Below are 20,417 nucleotides of genomic sequence, written 5' to 3'. Positions count from 1 at the left end.
TACAGATAAAAGCTGGCCCAGAGTTTTCAGAAGCAATTTCAAAATAAAGCTAATTTTGATCAAATTTATTTGTACTAGGTACTACTGTGCTCTCGCAACCTTGTATATAGTGCTGGTTTGCAATGACTTTATTTCCTTGGGAGGGGGTGGGAGAGAGGGGAGAGAGAGATATTTACAGACAGAGATGATTTTTTTGGAATTATGCATTTATCTACATGCATATCCTGGGCACATTTATCTACATGTACCATGATTTTTAAAACACAAGTCACTTGGAATCCTTTGGGTAACAAATGAGTAACAAGTCTAAATAATCAATAATCAATAATAAAATTGCAGAGCACCACTGTATTCCAAAACACACACTTCTGCAGAAAATATAGTTCCTATAACATTTGCAGTGTTTCATACAGACTACCAATTAAAAACTAGAGATACAGGTTTGAGTATCTATTTCAAATCCCCATCCACCATACAGAAAAAACAAAGTCCACACTCAAGTGCAATCCACTCCTTTTTAATTTTTTTCCCTTTTATACAGTAAAGCCAGTCACTTACAAAGTGCTAGTCTAAAAACAGATTTTGACACTATACAGAATGTACACACCAGCTAGGATCCAGCCTGGTCAGAGGCAAATCCAGGTTCCTAATACCATCTTTACAGCATTTAGAAGAAATTTAGTTCAGGAGCCCAAAAATCACCCAAACACAAATGTGCACACTACCTGACCATACAGAGCAGTGAAAAGATTGCTGCAACAGTATGGAACAGAAATACATATGGTTACATTAAATTGCTCTTTGCTTTTAAATATCTGTTTCCTTATCTGTCCAAATGTTACATTCCAAAGTAAATATAACCCAGAAAAACAGGAAAAAACAAAACAGTGCAATGCTACAGTTTGAACTTAGCCTTTAAATAATTCCAGCCCTAACCCCACCCACCAACCCAAGTGTGCAGGAAAATAATATCCAGTTGAGACAAGACCTCAAATCAATTAAAGAACCTGGAAGCATTAGCAACTGAACCAAACAACTCAAATTTCAGTGTTTAAAAGGACTATCCTGGAGAACGCAATAGTAATCACTGGAAAATAGTGAGCAAAATGCAGCTGACAGCAATGAGGACTCTTCTGCTCTGTAAGTTAAAAAGAACACAATCACTTTTAATCAGTTCTGTTAAAATGATGTGGCCTGACGATGCCACTGGCTACCACTTGCCTGACGTCATGCTGATAAAGATCAGCACAGAAGCAGTCTGGGAGAGGAATATTTCTTAGTTTGCTGAAGGGAATCCGTGGGAATGTGTTCAGAGCACAAAAGTGAAACACCTTTACACAGGTGCCAAGGTAGTTTCAAAGCCATGACACTAAATGGGAAATGCCTTAAGGTGTCATAGCAGTGTGCATGGGAATTCCACGGTGTTACCTGAAAGCTCCTTTCCTAGAAGGTTCTTGTCTATCATCCTCCGTGGAGGAGGAGGCTGTGGGTAGGAAGAAGTCAAACAACATTTACTCTTGCCATCTCTCAGCCAATGAGAAAAAAATACTAAGGAGGTATGAGGATAGCAGAAGATTACAAAAAGAGAAATGAAATGGCTAGAAAGAAAAATAGTGTGTCTGAGACCACCCAAAAGGACATATGCCACAGGACACTGATTCCTATGCAGCCTTCAAGAGATGGACTCTGAACTTTTCATGGTGTGGCTGAAAGTGCAGAGAAATAGAAGACAGTTGACAGCGGAATTTCAAAAACTACCAGGGAAAGTTATTTTAGCTCCCCAATGAGACACTTCAATGAAGAAGCCTTGTGATTGCACAATATGTAAGCTACCAACTAGATTAGGAAGGAACTCAGAGCATATAAGTCTTCATGTGAGTTGGTGTGAAGAATAGGCCCCATGAATACTGCTGCTGGAAAGGCTGGGGGTGGGGGAGAGTTAATCTTTGGGACGGATCCTAAATAATTGTTTTATTAGCACGCAACAAGAAAATGTGGGGATTGTGACTCCTGTATGGGACACAATGAGCCAGAACAAATATGCAATTTTCACTTTTTATTAAAAGCACACACAAGCTCACCATGCCATGTCAGCAAGGGACTGACAGGAACATAGTGCCAAAATGTGCTGTGCAAGATTGGAACTTGTGCCAAATGTTCACTTCTCTTTTACTCTGGAAACACAAGCACTCAGGCATCTTCTGCAATGCATAGAGCTCAAACCAGAGTTCTACTTACAGTCAAATGTTGTTTCCTCTTGCAACACAGCCCCACTTTCATGCATTGCTCCAGTCATACAGCATAGCTCCTGCTTCCACACAGTTTCTGCCAGACTACACAATCAGATTTAGATAACACTTTATTGAATAACTATTTGTTTAAAAGCTCTTTGGCTATGATATACCCAAGTCCTTGACATCTTATTGCTTCCCTATGCTATCCATAGTTACTGCTCATTGAGTCCTTCTGTACTGAAACTCCTGTTTGATTCTTACAAAAATCAGTTCTTGGATGCCTTTTAAAATTAGCAATATGACTTGTTTAAACCCCACCACATAGGTTCAGTTGGTATCCATGCCATCACATTCCTCAGATTTCAGCTCAGTGCTTATGCAAGGAGCGGGGTTTCCCTTGAGCATGCCATCTCTACGTTGGTAGAAGAGGACATATGCCGCTTTTGTCTGCAAGGCAAGGTGAGAAATAATGGGATTAAATTGGTCTTCAAGCCTGCATGCAAGAGAAGTCCCAGTACCAATACCCTGTTCTCTAGTAGCTCTGTAGATCTAGAGCAGCCTCCCACAACTTGGTGCACTCTGCATGTTTTGGACTACAACTCTCTATCATCCCTGACTGTTCACCATACTGGCTGGAGCCAATGGAAACTGTAGTGCCACATCTGGAGGGACCTATGTTCGCTACCTGTGTTCGATAGAAATAGATAATCCAGCATTCATTCCTGAAAGTGATTTAGGCAAACAGTGTCAAGAAAGTCTGACCAAGTCAAACAGAGCTGCACTCAGCTCCATCTTCCTTATGAGTTTCCAGGTGTATGCCTCAATTCTTTTTAGGAAACATTCTGCATGTCCATTCCTACCTCGCAACTGGGCCGATTTAGCAGCTGCATAAACATTGTTAGGGAGTATTCGGGGGGGGGGGGGAGCTGAATCTCAGATCTCACGCCCTTTTTTAAAAAAAGGTTTTTAAACACACTGCTTACACAGCAGCCAGGCACACTGAAAAGTGAAGTGCCAATGAAATCCCTGTCAACCAGCATCTTAATGTATAGAACTATGCAGCGATGAAAATGTGCATTGTTGGTCTGAGCCTCAATTTAAGTACTGAGCAATGCCCCTGTAATTCTAAAAGTGATAGAGTACATCAAGGTATATTCAGTTGACTTCAAATACATACCACTATTTGATCTTCGGATGCTGGAGACACACTGCTGTCATCAAAGTAGTACCATTTGCCATTCACTTTATTCTTAGCATATGCAGTATCTACCAGGGAAGCAGACGAGACATAATGGACTTGTTTAGAGGTACAGAGTGAGATTTACAAGTGCTGATAGCCCACAGTTCCATTTAACAGCAGCTTTTTTTTGGTTAAACTCAGTAATCAAAGGCCACTTTGTGCCTAGCTGACAATGGCCAAAAGGAGCATGAATAAATCATGAAGAGCCATTAATAGTTTGAGATTAGAAAAACATTCTGATTTGCTATCTGTGTCAAATATGTGGCAAACCTTGAACAGTTTAAGCAGATGTAAATTGTAGATTCTCTTTTACAACTTAATTGAATGGTTTTATGTTTTGCACAGGTATTTTTGGTGCAACAGGAGCAACTACAAAGATGCTAGTCCCAATCCTCCAGTGGTACAAATGTGATGGAGGTTCAGTGGGACAGAGGAAGAAAGCCTTGATTTGAAGCAGAGCAAAGGCTATTGGTTTAAGAAGGCATTTACTCTAGTTATAATAAAAGAGAAAGTTACTGAGAAGGCGCAGCACTGCACTGGGGCAAGGCATCACTTCACATTTTTAATAGCAAAGGTCCAATGAGCATTTGTGTGGTACACACGCAACTCACAAGTTGTTGTTTTTTTTAAGCCCCACCTCCAAAATGCACACTCATAGGGAATGGTGACTGCCTTTACATAATCAGGGATGCACAGGCATTGTTCAAAAGCCAAGACCACATTTGAAGAGTTTCTCTTAGTCCTTTTACGAGGCAGAGTGGGGAATGGGAGGAGCTTGATAAACCAGCCCTAAGTCAAACCCTTCTTCAAAAAGCCAACTTCTCACCTGATGGAGCAGAGATCAACCCACTGTTCTGGACCAGTGGATGTCAACCAGTAGGAATAAGCAACAAATAGCTTGTACTAGGAAATACATTTATATTAGGCCCTATCTACTTTGGCATTACATTAGTGGGCTGAAATCTGGATCACCCCTGCTCCTGTTTTGTGAAACCAGAGTTTAAATTTGTACAGTATTTCAACAAGTTGCAGTTCCATCCACCAGAGCACCTTATCTGAAGGAGCAACTGCATCTTGCTGCCCACAGAGTACTCAATTCAGTTTTAAAAGACTACTATAGTCCATACCCAGTAAACCTGACTAACACCTGGGGTGGGGGGGGAGCCTGCGCTGAAATCTGTCAGGTCTTCCACTAAGTTCCTTTTATCTTGCATATTATCTAATGGGAACATTTTGAAATTCTGCAGTTACACATCCAGAAAGAACATAATTACTCACAGTGGCCAACACCCATGCCTCCATAGTGATTGGAAACAGCAATGAGGTCATACACATATGGGCTTGCTGCCGGGTCACAAACGAACTCAGACATGTTCAAATCCCTACAAGAAAGAGTCACAAGGGCAAGGTCAGCCAGCAACAAGTGCAAGGTGATACTGAAACCTCAAGACAAATAAAAAGACTTCCATGAGCCCCCAGACAGTGCTGTAAGCACCCAACACTTCTTTTTTAAATATCCCAATATTTAGCGTCAGTAACTGACTTCACTGCCACTGCTAACTCCTAGCAGGAAAGCCAGTTCACAATATCAACCTCAATAACCACACAGTGCTCCCCCAATGTCCCTGCAGATGCAGGAACAGGCATTTCCACAATACACCACAAATGTAGTGGCAATTTTTTCAGTTGCAGCCAATGCTGGGCGATTTCCACGATTGCAACATCTGTGGACAGTGGAAAGCCTGGTTTGCATGAGGCACTGTACAAATGCATTCTCAAAGTGCATTGAGACAAAACTGACTGTGTGACCTAACCTGAAGTAACTTTTGGGAGAGGTGCTCGAATATGGTAGCTGAGCAGTTGTTGTTCAGAGCTGGATTTATCATATATTCTAGTGCTACAGAATTACAGAGAAAATATTAGACCTCAATATCCTCCGGTGAACAGAAATAGCAGGCGGAAGATCAGGGCCAGGAAATTACGACTTTCTATTCTGCCTCTACTATACTCTACATCCAAATCAACTCCTGGATGCATATAACAGTGGTACCTTGGTTCTCGAATGTAATCTGTTCCAGAAGTCCGTTCGAGTTCAAAAACTGAAAGTGGAAGCCTCAATACAGAAAACTCAAAATGGAAGCCGTGTTTCCTGTTCAAGTTCCCAGGCGCGTTTGAAAACTGTGGCATTTACTTCCAGGTTTTTGGTGTTCAAGTTCCAAAACGTTCAACTACGTTCAAAAACCGAGGTACCATTGTATATGTCAAGGCTCTGACTGTGCAGCAGACTTAGGGAGAAATTCAACATCACACTACGATAGTTCCATTAATGCAAGCATTTCCTCTCCTCCTCTCCTACCACACTGTCCTAGGGAACCACTCAGAGCTGGTGGAAGGCATGCGGGCGGGGGGGGGGGGGGAATGGGAAAGCCCCATTCTGTTGGCTCCTGCTAGTGCAACTATTTAGCTCTTAACCTCTAGTGCACTATGTTGTTGTAAAATATTAATTGACCACTCAAGTGGATGATAGAAAACTGTGACAGACATGCTTCTGGCTCCTCACATTTTGAAGGCTAAAATCCAGCCTGTGTACCAAGGTTCTAGTTCCCAGCTGGGTTCTCAGTGAACCCAAATTATTTGTATTTCTTTTTTGCTCTGACCACCAGTGCAACCAAAAATCCTACCTGATAGGGAATTCAACCACAGTGTCAAGCTTATCCCTCCAGTATCTGTTATATGAGAAGCGTTTTAAATGTACTACTAAAATACGTGGAAGTGACCAGAGATCAAATTTCTTAGTGGCTTGTTGATGTTTCTTGCAATTGGGACAGTACCTGAAACAACACCAAAGAGAAAAGTAAACAACAATAATTATTCCTCCTTTCTAATCTTTGAAAACATTTACATTTGTATATATTTAATAAAAAACCTTAGGGACAAAAAATGAATAATACTGAGGAGACACAGAAACCATGCCCTGAATAAGGACCAGGCTGGAAAACTGGATGTAACATCAAGTTCTATTCTGGCATAACAGCAAGACAGCAGTTAGGAAAAGCTTAAGCTACCTTCCTGTCAAGGCCAGCAAATTGGATGTCCATCCTGATGAGGTGGCAAAGAGAGCTAAGGAACAATAATCAGAGAAGAGGAAATACTGGCAGATGGATTCTCAAGGAGCCCCCAAGTAGACTGCACTGTGAAAATGCTGTGCCACTTTTTGCCTCCAATTTGTCTTCCAGTGGGTAGTCTGACCCGCCAGTATACCAGAATGTAGCTTCATGTTAAGTCCAGCATTTCAGTTCAGTCATAGGCCAGGTTGGCAAGCTGGAAAGTTTTGCTTAAAAGCAAGGCCCACATCCAGAGATGGGGAGGAACAGAAGAGATTTGTGCTGAAGGATCCTCCAGTCTACAGAGGTATGTGTGCTGAGGCAAAGTTATCAATGTCCAAAGATAGAAGGGGTAGCCTATGTGGCTGGCCTACACAAGTTTCCCAGCAGTACATTAGTTCTGTGGAAATAGCAGCTGCCTGTATAAACCTGTAAGATCACTTACATCATCTGGGGAAATTTTACTCATGACACTGTAGCCTACAGATAATCACAGGGTGATTACCTGAAACAGGTATTTTTGCCCAGGCTTTCCTTAGTCTATAGGTTTGGACCCTATTATTGCTATTAATGCAACTGTACATAATCATATAAGCCTTCCTGCTGACAGCATGTTATAATTCTTATATGCATGTAGTACAAAGAAGTTAATATTTTCCAGGATGGGTCAAGCGCTGTCCTTACCACATGATTTAACCATGTGAAATCAAGCCACCTCAAAAGTTACTAAATGAAATCAGTCTGAGCTACCTTTTCTACATGACCTACAGGGCAAAATGCATAGATTATATCCATGCTTTAGTCAGTTGCTAAACACAGTCCAGAGATGTTATTGCTATGAGAAAACACAGCAAACCTACCATGGATCATGTTCACCAAGTGTTTCCATAGTAGTGAACAGTTCTATGCAGTCTTTCAGAGCTACGGTAGTTTTCTTCTTCTGTGGCTGAAACATACTGTTGTGTTTTTCAAATGCCTACCAAAAAGAAATATACATTATGTTTTTTCCTCAAGTGTAAGATGCATGTTAAACCTTCTAAAAATTAACACACCACACAGGAGAATACTTTAAACCCTTCTGTACTAATTGTCTACCACTTTTATTTCAGCTTGATTCTTTGCCCTCCTCCTCTTCTCTGGTAATGCCTCCGTACCGTTTTTGTAATCACACATATGATGTCAAGTGTGAGACAGGTAAAGACCTGTGTCAGCCGAAATGGGGTTTGCAAAGCTCAGTGGTAAGCAGTGTGCACAAAGCTGAACCATCAGCTGATCACCAATTCTTGAGAAGCCTTGTGCATGGCACGCTGCTGGTGCTGATAATGACCTGTTATCAATATTCTATGACAACGCTCTATTTCCTCAGTACCTTTATCAAAGTACAAAGGCAGAATAAACCACATAATCTTGCCCAACCCCCTGCCAACAGTTATTAGGGGCCAGACTACAGCAGTGCCCTTTAAAAGGTGGGGGAACGCTAATCACCTGTGCCTCATGTTCATCAAAAAGCAACTTTCGAGTGTCAGAATCCCAATCAATAGCTAGAGTTGCATGAGCTGGAAAAGAAGAAAAGAAGAAAAGCAATAACATCATGTAAATCTGCCAAAGATGAGTTGTGTCTAGGATGACAATTAGAGGAGATACCTACAACTCAACTTGAGGATTTTCCCATCTGTATTAAGGGAGTTTATTTCTGATGTTCCATAAGAGTTCACAAGACTGAAGCTAAAGAGATGCCTTCTGTGATGCAGGCCTTCCTTTTCCAGGTCATCCTGGATGCAGTCCTCTGATTTGCAGGCATCTGTTTCTGATATTTTCTCCTTACTGTCTTCCTCTCCATTCTGATGTTCCATTTCTTCAACATCACCTGAAACATATTTTAAAGATTGTTTTTCACTTTTGTTGTTCCTCCATAGCATTTATAATATCCTTTGTCTGAAAAACTAATGAGCAAATGATTGCAACAGCAGCTTTGAAAGGAATGCGGCTAAATCAGAGAGGACCAGGGAGGAGTCTGTACCCAACTTTGCAAGTTATCACAACATGCAATATACTTAATAGTGTTATTTGAAGAATATTTCTAAAGCACAGAAGGTTGTATATTACTACAGCAGGGGTGTCAAACTCAAATTCATTGGGGGCTGCATCAGCAGTTTGGTCACCCTCAAAGGGCCGGTCTAAGCAGGCATATATTATATTGCATTGCAACAGTTCGATCCTATGTAGATTTTAGGGAACCTAATTGTATATAGGATCGGGCAGATATTAGCTCCTCTGGAGCAATGCGGTCGTCCCACCAATAAAACAAAATGGGTATTAGAAAATGGAGAGCTGTGGACGGGCACTCATTTGGCAACCACATAAGAGGGATATTTCCCTGCTCCTCCTGGAAGATCTCCGCAGAGGAAATTCAACAGGTGCCGTCTTTTTCCCTCGCTGTAGCCACACCGGCAGATTTTCTGCTCGGCACACAGAAAACCTACTAGAAAAATGTTGGCAGGCATTGTAACAATTAAAAGTTAGCAAGGAAGGCTCTCCCCCCCCCCCCCCGCACCTCCAGGAAGGAAAACCCTTTTGCCCAGTTAATGCAGTTATTAAAGGCGCGATCCTCATTATTTATGATGGGAAGGCACACTTGGGAGGCAGCCCATTGAACTCAATAGGACTCCCCGATTTCACACGCACGGAGAGAAACCGATGTTACCCATTATATACATTTGCAAGTGGCAATGACTAAAGTAAATAAATGTTTCCTTCCCCCTGGAATTCCTTAAATATTTGTAGCTTTGTCTCCATTGTGCACAGCAGCATATATTATTATATTAGAGTAATCGGAGGGGGAAGGGGAGAAAAATGAGCAAGCTGCTCATCGACGTTACTTCTTACTATGCTGCTGCGCAGGCGCTCTTAGCCGAAGCAGGTTTTGAACTCAACTTCCCAGGGATCTTGGCGCGCCTTTCATTCGGTTGCTTAGCAACCGACGTACACCTGCCATGGAGCCGAAGGGGGAGCAGGAGGCGAAAGACGCAAAAGGTACTCCCATTCCCGCCCCTCTCCATTTCCCGCCTTCAGCCATTGCCCAGACTTGCCACCACAGGGTTCCCCTCGAAACTACCCCTTGCTCTCAGTAACGTTGGCAACACTCCACTAGTATGGCACACTTTAAAGCACCGCTAGAGGGCAGACATTCTCTGGCTTGTAGGCTGCCGCGCATGTGCTGAAGAGGCGGCTTTCTTGTGTCAAAAAAAAAAAGCGAGAATAAAAGGTGAAGGCTGGCAGCCAGTGGCGGCTACACGGGCAACATGACGAGGTCTGGCAGGCCGGATTCGGCCCGCGGGCCTTGTGTTTGACACCCGTGTACTACAGGATGTATAATACTATTGAGGAGTCATGTCTACTACTTTAGACAACACAGATTTAGTTAAATAATAGCCATCTTAGGATAATTTACCTTCAGACACACTACTGGAGCCATTGCAATTCTCACTATCTGGACATCCTTCAGAACATTCTTCTTTTAAGGAAACTTTTACATAGCGACTGAAACACATAAATTATTTTTTTTCATTAAACGCTGACACGAGTGACCCATTATTGGAAAGGCAGGTACATTAGGAGAAAAGAACAATTAGTGCAAAATCTCCTCCAGATGTTGTTGATTACAACTCCTACCATTCCTAACTGTTCACAATGTTGACTGGGGTTGATGGGAGTTGGGTATCTATCTCATCAGGAAACCAGCCAGATTGAAAGTACAGAAATATTTCCTCACCCACTATGATTATCATACACATTTAAAATAAAGGATCCTTAAATCCCTTGAATTTCCTTGAAAATTGGTAAGATATGAGATATGAAAGCATAAATGATAACCACAAACCCCTACAATGTTTCACTGATTCATTGTTTATGTTATTACCATAGCAGTTTTCTCTTAGGAAATAGAATGCTGTAATATAATCAACATTTTCACAAATATGGTAACATCAAGATAAACAAACTAATTTAGTTCAGTTCCTTAAGTTAAGCATGCATTGTGTGATGACTACCAGTTTAGATTTGGGATGGAGTTTTTTTAGCAAAGAGAAATTCATGGAAGCTTATTGCAACTTGTATACACTGAAGCAATACACAGATAAGGGCCAGGACTTTCTTGTGCCGCTTCTGAGTTTTCAGAGGTATCTGGTTGATAAGCTGCTAGTAACCAAAAGTTGGTCTTTGATCTTAGATTCTTTTTGGGTTCATATAAAGGAAGAGTTTCAATCAACCAAGTTAATACAAGACATTTGTCAGAAAATTCTACAACTATGGAAGTACTTGCAGTTTCAAACTCATATACTGATAAAGCTACCAGTGGATGCAGAACAATTAGGCACACACAGACTAGTAACATCTAATAACAATCCTAAGGTACCCCTGCCCGTACGGGCCAGTCTTGACAGACTCTAGGGTTGTGTGCCCATCTCACTCAAAGAGGCCGGGGGCTAGCGCTGTCCGAAGATACTTCCGGGTCACGTGGCCAGCGTGACATCGCTGCTCTGGCGAGCGAGAGCCGCACACGGAAACGCCGTTTACCTTCCCGCTAGTAAGCGGTCCCTATTTATCTACTTGCACCCGGGGGTGCTTTCGAACTGCTAGGTTGGCAGGCGCTGGGACCGAACAGCAGGAGCGCACCCCGCCACGGGGATTCGAACCGCCGACCTTATGATCGGCAAGCCCTAGGCGCTGAGGCTTTAACCCACTGCGCCACCCGCGTCCCGATAACAATCCTATTGTAGAGTAATTGGAGAAACGAAGATGATTGCACTTAGAAATGAGTAAACTTATATGCCACAGAGGTCCTGTACTCACCTAATCCGCTCCAATATAACATTGTACAAGTGATCTAGAGTAAGCTTGTGTTTGGGTATAGCTATGAGTAGTGGTTGCCCATAGAGAACAGTCCCTGGAGCAGCACTGGATTGTCTTGCTTTCTTTTCTCTGAAGTAAACTGAAAGAGTGATGCATTCAGCACCATCTTCCGTTGACTTACAAACTTCATATCTGCACAAAAGAGAGAAGAATAGTGAGCAAAGTTCAGTCCTTTCAGAACTGGTAAGAGTGTCATGCCAGTCTTAAGCATTCACACTTGGAAGAGTCATATTCTACACCACAGTTCTTAAAATAGGAACTGATTCTAAGCTCATGACTGAATAAACCATTTCCTTCTCCCTTTACTTGAACAATTAGATACGGTTTTATTCAGAAAGTGTCAAAAGTTACCAGGTAATGAGGGCCCTGCCTGCAGACATGCAATGTAAAAAGATCTGGCGATCAGTCCTATGATGTTAACCCAAGACAGTAACTTGTACCCACAGGCATTCACAAACACCCGTTAAACAAACAACTAGAGCCATGAAAAATTTAATGCTGTATGACATAGTACTGGAACAATAAATCAGTTTGCTAGGAACCAGGATTTTTTTTTAGGAGTCAAGGAGAACCAGGTGATTGAAGGGTGCATAAAGATCGGGAGGAGGGGGTCAAAAGAATGAGAAAGAGAGTACAGGACCCATAGGGAAAAAGGAAAAGACCTGTGAAACTCATCTGGGACAAAGAAAGTGAAGAAGTGGAGTACTGTTCCCTCAGGCACAGCTCCAATAAACAGCAGCAGACCAAGCATCCTCATTATTGCAACACTTGCAACTTGTATCTTCTCTGAACACCTCCCATGAATATGAAAGTCCTCCCATCTACTAGCAATTCCACCATGCATGCAGTAGTAGCCCTACTCAGAATGGTCCCTTGTAGTGATTCCTCACCACTTCTCTGAGTGGCAAAACTAAGGAATTGTACCTTACCAAGTTACAAAACAAAAAGCCTTTTGCCTCTCACACTGAAAGTAAACAAACAATCTGCCTGCATGAATATAGGGAGGTATTCCTCTTGCTGTACCTCAACATTTGGTGTCTGTGAATTCATCCAGATTTTTCAAATCCTATTGATACTGCGTAAGTAAAACAAACAAACCAACCAACTGTACACCTAAGTACATAAACATTGCAACTGCCCACTATTATTAACAACCTCCACAATAACCCTAAATAGAATATTATTGATATGAAAATATAGCTTCAATGGGTATTATTGGTTAGCTTAATGTGCAAAGTTGCTACTGTACTTTGTTCTTTACATATTGTTTTTCTTTCTTTTTTTACTCAAGACCCAAATTACAAAAAGTTCATTCTAGATTTAGCCCTGACTTACTTTTCTAACTTCTTTAACAATGTTAATTTAGATTAATCTGAATTATGCTTCAATTAAGTTAGATTCAGACACTGGCCTTAAATTTTTTTCTAGACCCCCCAAGACCAACCAATTTTGGCCACAGTTGCAAAAAGGGGGGGGAAATAGCCAAAGTAGACAGCATAGCCCAGCATCCAAATGTGGCTACAAATGATCCCTTCCTCAGTCATCAGATCAGTCATTTGAAGAGTGGAGAATGGGCGATAACCCTTCCTCCTCATCTAATCTGCATGGATCAACTAAAGAGGGGAGCTGCCTGCCTATGTAAACCCTGGGTGAGTGTGTATATGTGAGTGTGTGGGAGTGACTATGCCTACTGCTGCTATGTGACTCTCAGCAGGTAGGCTAGGAGTGAATGTGTCCCTTAGGTCCCAAAATGTTACCCAACCCTGCTCTAAAGCAAAGAACAGAATCACTCAAAACTATTTTGCTTCAGGCTGTATAATCTCGAAGGAAGGAACATTTCTAGGGTCAGATTTTATCTTAGTTTACAGTTGTATTCCACCACCCATCCAAAACCCATTATCAGAAAGAATAATAGGATAAATCTTGTATTTCAGATACTACGTTCAAAATCTCCATAACCATTCAGCCTTTTACCAGTTCCAAGCAAACAAGGGTAGAGAAACTATGCAAGGTAAGGTGGGCAGGAAACCAGGGTAAAGTGACTGGCATGAGAATATTCTGACAGTTGATGTCAGTAAGTTAAGTGTGACCTGCAAATCAATTTGGCAAAGTTTCATCAATTTTAAACATATATGCTGAATGCCTCCATTATCCAGGCTAAGATAACAAAGGCACTCAAACATATAAAATCTCTCCAGCCTCATATCCCAAGATGCTTCCCCTGGGAAGGAAAAACCCAACAAAAACTTTGCATATTTGTGCAATGATAGACACTTACCTGACCCCTTGTAGGCTGGCTCCATGCTCCAGCAGGATCCTGGGTGATGTGATATCACCATCATGGCACATGCTGGGGCTTTACATCGGAGCAGGAGCCTAGTTGGGGCGGAGCATCATGGGACCTAAGGGGAAAAAATAAGTGTCTGCACTGAATGCCCCTTTTAGTTTAGCCTGGGGGAATTCAGCACAAGTGACGGATGTTGATGTAGTTTTGCCAGATTGATTTGCAGGTCACCTTTATTACAATCTGTCAACTGAACATTCAGTAGGAGAAGAAAACCTCTCTTAAAAAGAATTTTTAAGAGAAAAAAAGTATTTTGTTTGCTTTTCAACAAGACTTCCACCACCTGTACTCTAGTGTAATGCAGCCTGTTTCATCATTTGCAGCTCCCAAAGCACCAGGCTACTGAATGGACTCCGCAGCACTTAAGAGAGCACTTGGGAGGATTTGTGTCAGTGGCCCATCTCATCTTGACATTCTATAGTGAGACCAAGGCCTTGACAGGTTCACTTACCCTATCCACCAGAAACTCCTGCATAACATCAGGAATCCACTGTATTCTATTAATCTCTATGGACCTCCACCCCTGCAGGGGGATGTAGGTGACACAATTCCAAACTTTACCAGAAAGTGGTCTGACCATGATGACTGTGTTGTAGAACCCACCCACCCCCTACTCCACAGAAAGAGACAGACACTACCACTTTCACCACTTGAAGCAAAGACAAGATCCAAGCTATGTTCTACCATGTCTTAGATAGATGAGACAGATGCATGGTTACCACAGAGACCATTAACTCAAAAACTGGCCCTGAGAGCCTCGGCACACACACTGAAGGTTACCCAGGACAATAATCCTGGGTTCCTTCAATACTATTTTCACAACAACCACAGCCATCAAGGCTGTTGGGAAACAGGGTGGATGGTATACCAGCAGCACCCCTAATCTGTCTCTATGGCCCAACATCAGGTAAAGACATTCTCATTCTGCCTTGAGGGCAAGAGGTGTACTAGTGAGCTGCACTGAAATTCTAAAAACTATGTCAATAAAGTGGTACCTTGGTTCTCAAACGCCTTGGTTCTCAAACGCCAAAACCCCAGAAGTAAGTGTTCCAGTTTTCTAATGCTTTTCGGAAGTGTTTCTGGGGAACCTGCACCAATCAGAAGCTACACCTTGGTTTTTGAACATTTCGGAAATAAAACGGACTTCTGGAATGGATTAAGTTTGGTGCTCTCTTTTTTTTGCTATTTATTTTGCGTTTTTGTTTTTGAGACTTTTTTGATTGATTTATTTTTGTGACTGTGTAGAACCCAGTTCAGCTACTGATTGATTTTGTGACTGCGAAAATGGATAAAAGCCCCCCATTCAAACAATGACTATCGTCAGTGCAGTAAGAGGAAAAAATTAATTTTAATTTTTATCATCTACAATACTGTCTTATTTATTTTATATTACAGTACATTGATTATTGCTTTAATTTTATGGCTCAATGGTTTCGTGAGATAGTTAAATTGTTGTTTTAGGGGTTGTTTTTAAAAGTCTGGAACGGATTAATCCATTTTGTATTACTTTGTATGGGAAAGCATGCCTTGGTTTTGGAACGCATCCGTTTTGGAACTGACTTCCGGAATGGATTAAGTTTGAGAACCAAGGTACCACTGTACCTCTATCCCCAGCACTGAAGTCTGACCTGCTGTTGCACCAAGTAACTGGTCAGAGAGATGGGTGAGATCAGGCCCACCCAAGTCTTAGTTATGCTAGGCTGGCCTCTTTATCCTCCACAATCAAGTTGTGGATGAGTGAGTTCTTATTCTGAAGCTACCTAGTATTTAACAAAACCATGTTATCATTTTAGAGAGGCTTAATGATGCAGCTCTATAAATACTACGCAAAACAAAGCCTGACCCTCCTATTGCCACCAACAAGTTTTCACTGTCACTTGATATCAATAGTCAATCACTGTACTGCCACTACCACCACTTCTCCTAATCTAATTTCACAATCTGCTTTACTTTAGCTATTATGAAGTTTCCTATTAAAGAACTGCAAAACAATCTGCCATTAACAAATATCTAATGAAGTCCTAACTAAATACAGAGAGTTTTTAGGAATTTAAAAATAGATAAATTTAGTTGGATTTGTGATGTTCTGCCATCATATCCAGTTGCCAGGAACTTAGGTTAAGGGCTCATCTTTTATAGTTCGTATTTGTACTCATAGCTCCAATCCAATGCAAAGGGAACACAATCCAAAATGCAATTCTAATACAGTATGTGTATGTGTGCTCGCATGCATGTATACCGTATACACACACACAAAAAAACCTTCTTAAAAAGAGGTGCATTGTAAGATGTCAAAATATGCTGCTTTTAAAATGTCTCTGTTCTAGCCATTTCTTACTTGACAGTGATGAACAAGCCCCATCCACTTACTATAAATAAATGTTGCACCAAACCTGCCCAAACTGACCAACTCCAGGATCAGTTTTACTGGTGCATTCCCAAAAGATTGACAAGAGAAGCACAAGGTAGTGCTCATGATGTTTATCCACCAACATTTCATATATACACAACTTTATAGGAATGTGTACATGACAGATACTCAGAAAACAATACCTGCAGACACACTGGAAGTTGGGGGTAGGTGTATGTGAGGCAGGCTTACAGCTAACTTTAAAACTAGAATCCAAAGTTTAAGGTTTAGTTTCGAATTGTCACAAGTTCTCCATGCCTGACCTCCCAATGTAAATGTAAACATTTTCATGCTCTTTTAAGTTTCAAAAATGTTAGCAAATTTCAGTGGAAATTTAGCATTCCATGTAACATAGCCCCACATATATGTTTTCTAGAATCTATTGGCATCTGCACAGCTAAACAATAAAAAATCCAAGAGGAAATAGCAGCACACGAACACCTCAAAGGTCACTAATTAAACAATATGTGTCCCACACCACATGATATCTCATCAGAACAGCATACAACACAATGTAAGAACTACTGATCACCTACATAAATTGTGGGTACCAAATAATCTTTTCAGGCTAAACTCTCAAATGTTACATAGCAGAAGTTTCTTATCTCTACTCTTCCCAAAGAACCGGTTACTCACACAAAGATGTTGTCCTTTGGCATAATCTGACTTAAGCTTTCATCCATCTGGAAAATTTTGTGGAATCGGTGATTATAAACATCTGTCACCACCATCTAAAAACAGGAAGTAGTTGAGAATGGAAGTCAAAATAGCATAATGATAATCAAAATATAAGCCAAATTCAAGAAAAATATTGAAGATTTCTCCTAGGCATTTTCAATATTCTCCAATCACAGAATAATAGAATTGTAGAGCTGGAAGGAACCCCAAGGATCATCTAGTCCAACCCCAAGAGGAAGTTTGGTGTCAAGTGACTCATGAAATATGCTTAAATAAGCCAAGGGTAAAGGTAAAGTTAAAGGGACCCCTGACCATTAGGTCCAGTCGTGACCGACTCTGGGGTTGCGGCGCTCATCTCGCTTTATTGGCCAAGGGAGCCAGCGTACAGCTTCCGGGTCATGTGGCCAGCATGACTAAGCCGCTTCTGGCGAACCAGAGCAGCACACGGAAACACCGTTTACCTTCCCGCCAGAGCGGTACCTATTTATCTATTTGCACTTTGACGTGCTTTCGAACTGCTAGGTTGGCAGGAGCAGGGACCGAGCAATGGGAGCTCACCCCGTCACGGGGATTCGAACCGCCAACCTTCTGACTGGCAAGTCCTAGGCTCTGTGATTTAACCCACAGCACCACCCACGTCCCTAAATAAGCAAAAAAAAGCAACAACAACAAACCAGTAGTCAAATGAAAGAACTAGTACAATATACTGGATCTCAGCGATGAGGAATAGTTAAGACTCCTTGTGTTTGCCAAGAAAACAGATGCCAAAACTGAAGGAATAGAACTGGTTGCTTTAATAGCTTGCCCAGAGAAAAATCTCTTTAACATTTCAAAATGGGCAATATAATTTGAAAAGCAGCTGCTTGAAAGCAAGGATGGCAAAGAGAATGCCTAACAACCACTGGCAACAAAAACTTTGATCTGATAATAAGCAGTTAGGTAGTGGAATGAAACAGGGTTCTTCTTCTCCCAAGGGTACTGGCCTAGCCACTGCTTCTTCTTACTTCCTTAATCCCAAATGTGTTCTTTTCCCAGCTCAATCACCTTCTCCACCATTTTCAGCTTACAGAGTTGAATTCAAGATAATTAAGGTTGGCTATCATATACATTAGGGAGCTGACAAAAGAAGTAGGTGGGAACTGACCTGAATACACTAACCAGAATAGGATTCCCTCCTATTCCCTCAAATCCCCATTTATTTGGTCTGGTTTCTAGAATATCCCTTAAGTGTTGCATGAGATCACCATCATCAAATACACTCTCAAAGAGCCCATTAGAATAGCAATTGTTATTTTTCTTTCTTTCCTCTTAAATATTATCTGATTATAAAACATTAAGATGATGTCTTTCACCAGACAATTTCATAGAACTGTAGAGGTGGAAGAGACCACGAGGTTCATTTAATCCAACCCCTACAATGCAGGAATCTTTTGCCCAACGTGGGACTTGAACCCACGACCCTAAGATTAACAGCCTCATGATCTACAGACTGAGCTATATAAGATATAGAAATAGATCATCTTTCCAGTTTAAAGAACTCTTCATTATTACACAAGATCAATTCTCAACTACATACAGAACATTTGCAACACGATACCAAATTCTGCTAAGAATGCCCTTCCTATTAACTATTTGTAGAATGTACATAATTATCAAGGAGTTATCAGTGCTAAGGATCCAAGGTCTCATTTCGACCCAATGCTCACTTCAAGCACTTGGGGACATCTTTCAAAATGAGTGCTATGCATAGTTGGTATTAGGGCAAGCAGAACAAGGACAAGGTCAGAGAATGGGCTCATGCTGACAAGCTGTTCTTGTCAGAGTTTTTATCTGAAATAGGACAGTTTGTTTTCATCTAAGTTTCTGTATAGACAAACATTTTAACATGTGGAAAGTGGAACGTGACTCCTCACTTCTTGCCTTAAAAAGAAAAATTTACAACCTTTTAAAAGATGTGCCCAATGCACAATATCAAGTCACCTTCTTATAATGTTTGTTAAAGTTATTTTTAACTAATTCATGAATCAGCCTACCTAATAACATTTTGTAGAAAACTGAACCCTTTTATTTACCACACAATATTATTTAGCCTTACATTTTCTGCAGGAACCCCGGAGAATTTTGAGAGTGCATCACACAGGTCAGATACAGCCCCCATCATTGGCACAATTACCTTGTACTGGGGAAAAAAGCAGAACATTAAACTTATACTAGGCAAAATAAACCTTGGTAAGGAACACAATTCTAGACTTAAGGATCAGCATCAGTAACCAGGTTTGATACAGGGTGTGTTTGCGTGTTATAGTCAGACATGGTTAACAGTTTACTGTGAACGCAGCTTCTGCTTTTCTCCTACCTGCTAGTAAGTAGGAGCAACAAACCACTACCCTTGGCTTACTGTTATGTCCAAAGCAGCCACCATTGTTTGTGCAATCAAGCAAAATTGTGAAGAAACTACATTTTATTAGGATAAATTTAAATGTAAAAATGTTGTCCTGTTATAAGCACTGCTGGGATTGTAAAAAGCTAATGGTATGACAGGGAAAAACTGGCATTTTTTACGCTTAACTAAAGCTAGAAAGATACACTGTATTGGGGGTTCAGCTTGCAATCTACCAAGAAGCAATTAATACTATTACTAAGGGGGTCACTATTGTTGATATCTAATATTAGTCATATGCAATATACACCCGATGACTTAACTTAATTGATTTCAGTGGATCTACTGAGTACAATTCAGTCACAAACTACCCTGTGTAGTTTGTGAGGTATAAGTTATGACACTTAGCAACAAAATTCAGTTTATAGAAGACTCAGAAATATGCAGAAGACTAGGTTGTGAAAGATTGTTTAGTGGAAACTACATCCAAAATTATCAGCCCATAATTACAGGTCAATTAGGTTTCTTTGTGGGAATGTTGTTGCTAGGCGGTGACTGAAAGCAGAGAGGTCATCTCTGATTCTTGGGCTGCAATTGTGGCCAGGGCTTCACTTCTGTGTGAACATCCTTGGGGTTCCCTGCTCCCTGCGTGTAATATGACTGGCAATTGGGATCTCACCTGCTGAAAAATGGATTGGACAGATTCCCTCTCCAAACATGTAGATCACAAAACATACAGGTGAGGTCAATCTCACTATGCTCAGTTGGGCTTACTCACAGGTGAGCATGCTTAGAGTACAGACTTAGCTGCCTTCCCAGAGTCTCTGTAAAACTGATCTCAAGATTGGGTATTGGATGCATCTTATCTCTGTGTGTACGTATGCTGATATATATATATAATGCACATATAATGCAAAGCTGGTGATTTTACATGCTGGGGTAGGAAGGCTTGTTGTGAACTGTGTATTTTAAGACAGCAATGTTTGTTCCAGCTATATCTATTTTAAATTTGATTTCATTCCATTTATCTGTTGGAGGTAAAGGTGTTGTACATGATCTCTTCCTCTGCACATTTTTTCCTCACAACAATCCTGGAAGGTAGGTAGAAAAGGTAGG

General features: G+C 41.1%; 1 protein-coding gene and 1 long non-coding RNA gene across 5 annotated transcripts in view; one reads left to right on the top strand and one right to left on the bottom strand.

Annotated features, from left to right (window-relative positions):
• LOC310672442 overlaps window positions 1-20,417 on the top strand; it is a 131,253-nt gene that overhangs the window by 58,375 nt on the left and 52,461 nt on the right. The gene's annotated exons all lie outside the window — the stretch shown is intronic.
• The window catches only part of USP4 (ubiquitin specific peptidase 4), a 35,243-nt gene continuing 15,327 nt past the window's right edge, over window positions 502-20,417 (bottom strand). For all 4 annotated transcript variants that reach the window (XM_083429367.1, XM_083429368.1, XM_083429369.1 and 1 more), the window contains 11 exons: window positions 19,017-19,100; window positions 16,880-16,974; window positions 11,430-11,621; window positions 10,030-10,118; window positions 8,227-8,445; window positions 8,064-8,134; window positions 7,439-7,554; window positions 6,156-6,305; window positions 4,753-4,856; window positions 3,412-3,500; window positions 502-2,681 (listed from right to left, as the gene is read on the bottom strand). In XM_083429367.1, coding sequence (XP_083285493.1) covers window positions 2,562-2,681; window positions 3,412-3,500; window positions 4,753-4,856; window positions 6,156-6,305; window positions 7,439-7,554; window positions 8,064-8,134; window positions 8,227-8,445; window positions 10,030-10,118; window positions 11,430-11,621; window positions 16,880-16,974; window positions 19,017-19,100 — 1,329 coding nt within the window. In that variant the 3' untranslated portion in view covers window positions 502-2,561. The remainder of the gene's footprint in view (window positions 2,682-3,411; window positions 3,501-4,752; window positions 4,857-6,155; window positions 6,306-7,438; window positions 7,555-8,063; window positions 8,135-8,226; window positions 8,446-10,029; window positions 10,119-11,429; window positions 11,622-16,879; window positions 16,975-19,016; window positions 19,101-20,417) is intronic.

Source organism: Podarcis tiliguerta, assembly GCF_965153285.1.
Source record: "Podarcis tiliguerta genome assembly, chromosome: 2".
Lineage (NCBI taxonomy): Eukaryota > Metazoa > Chordata > Lepidosauria > Squamata > Lacertidae > Podarcis > Podarcis tiliguerta.
Note: the sequence above shows the minus strand (reverse complement) of the source record. Positions and strands in the feature narration are given on the sequence as shown.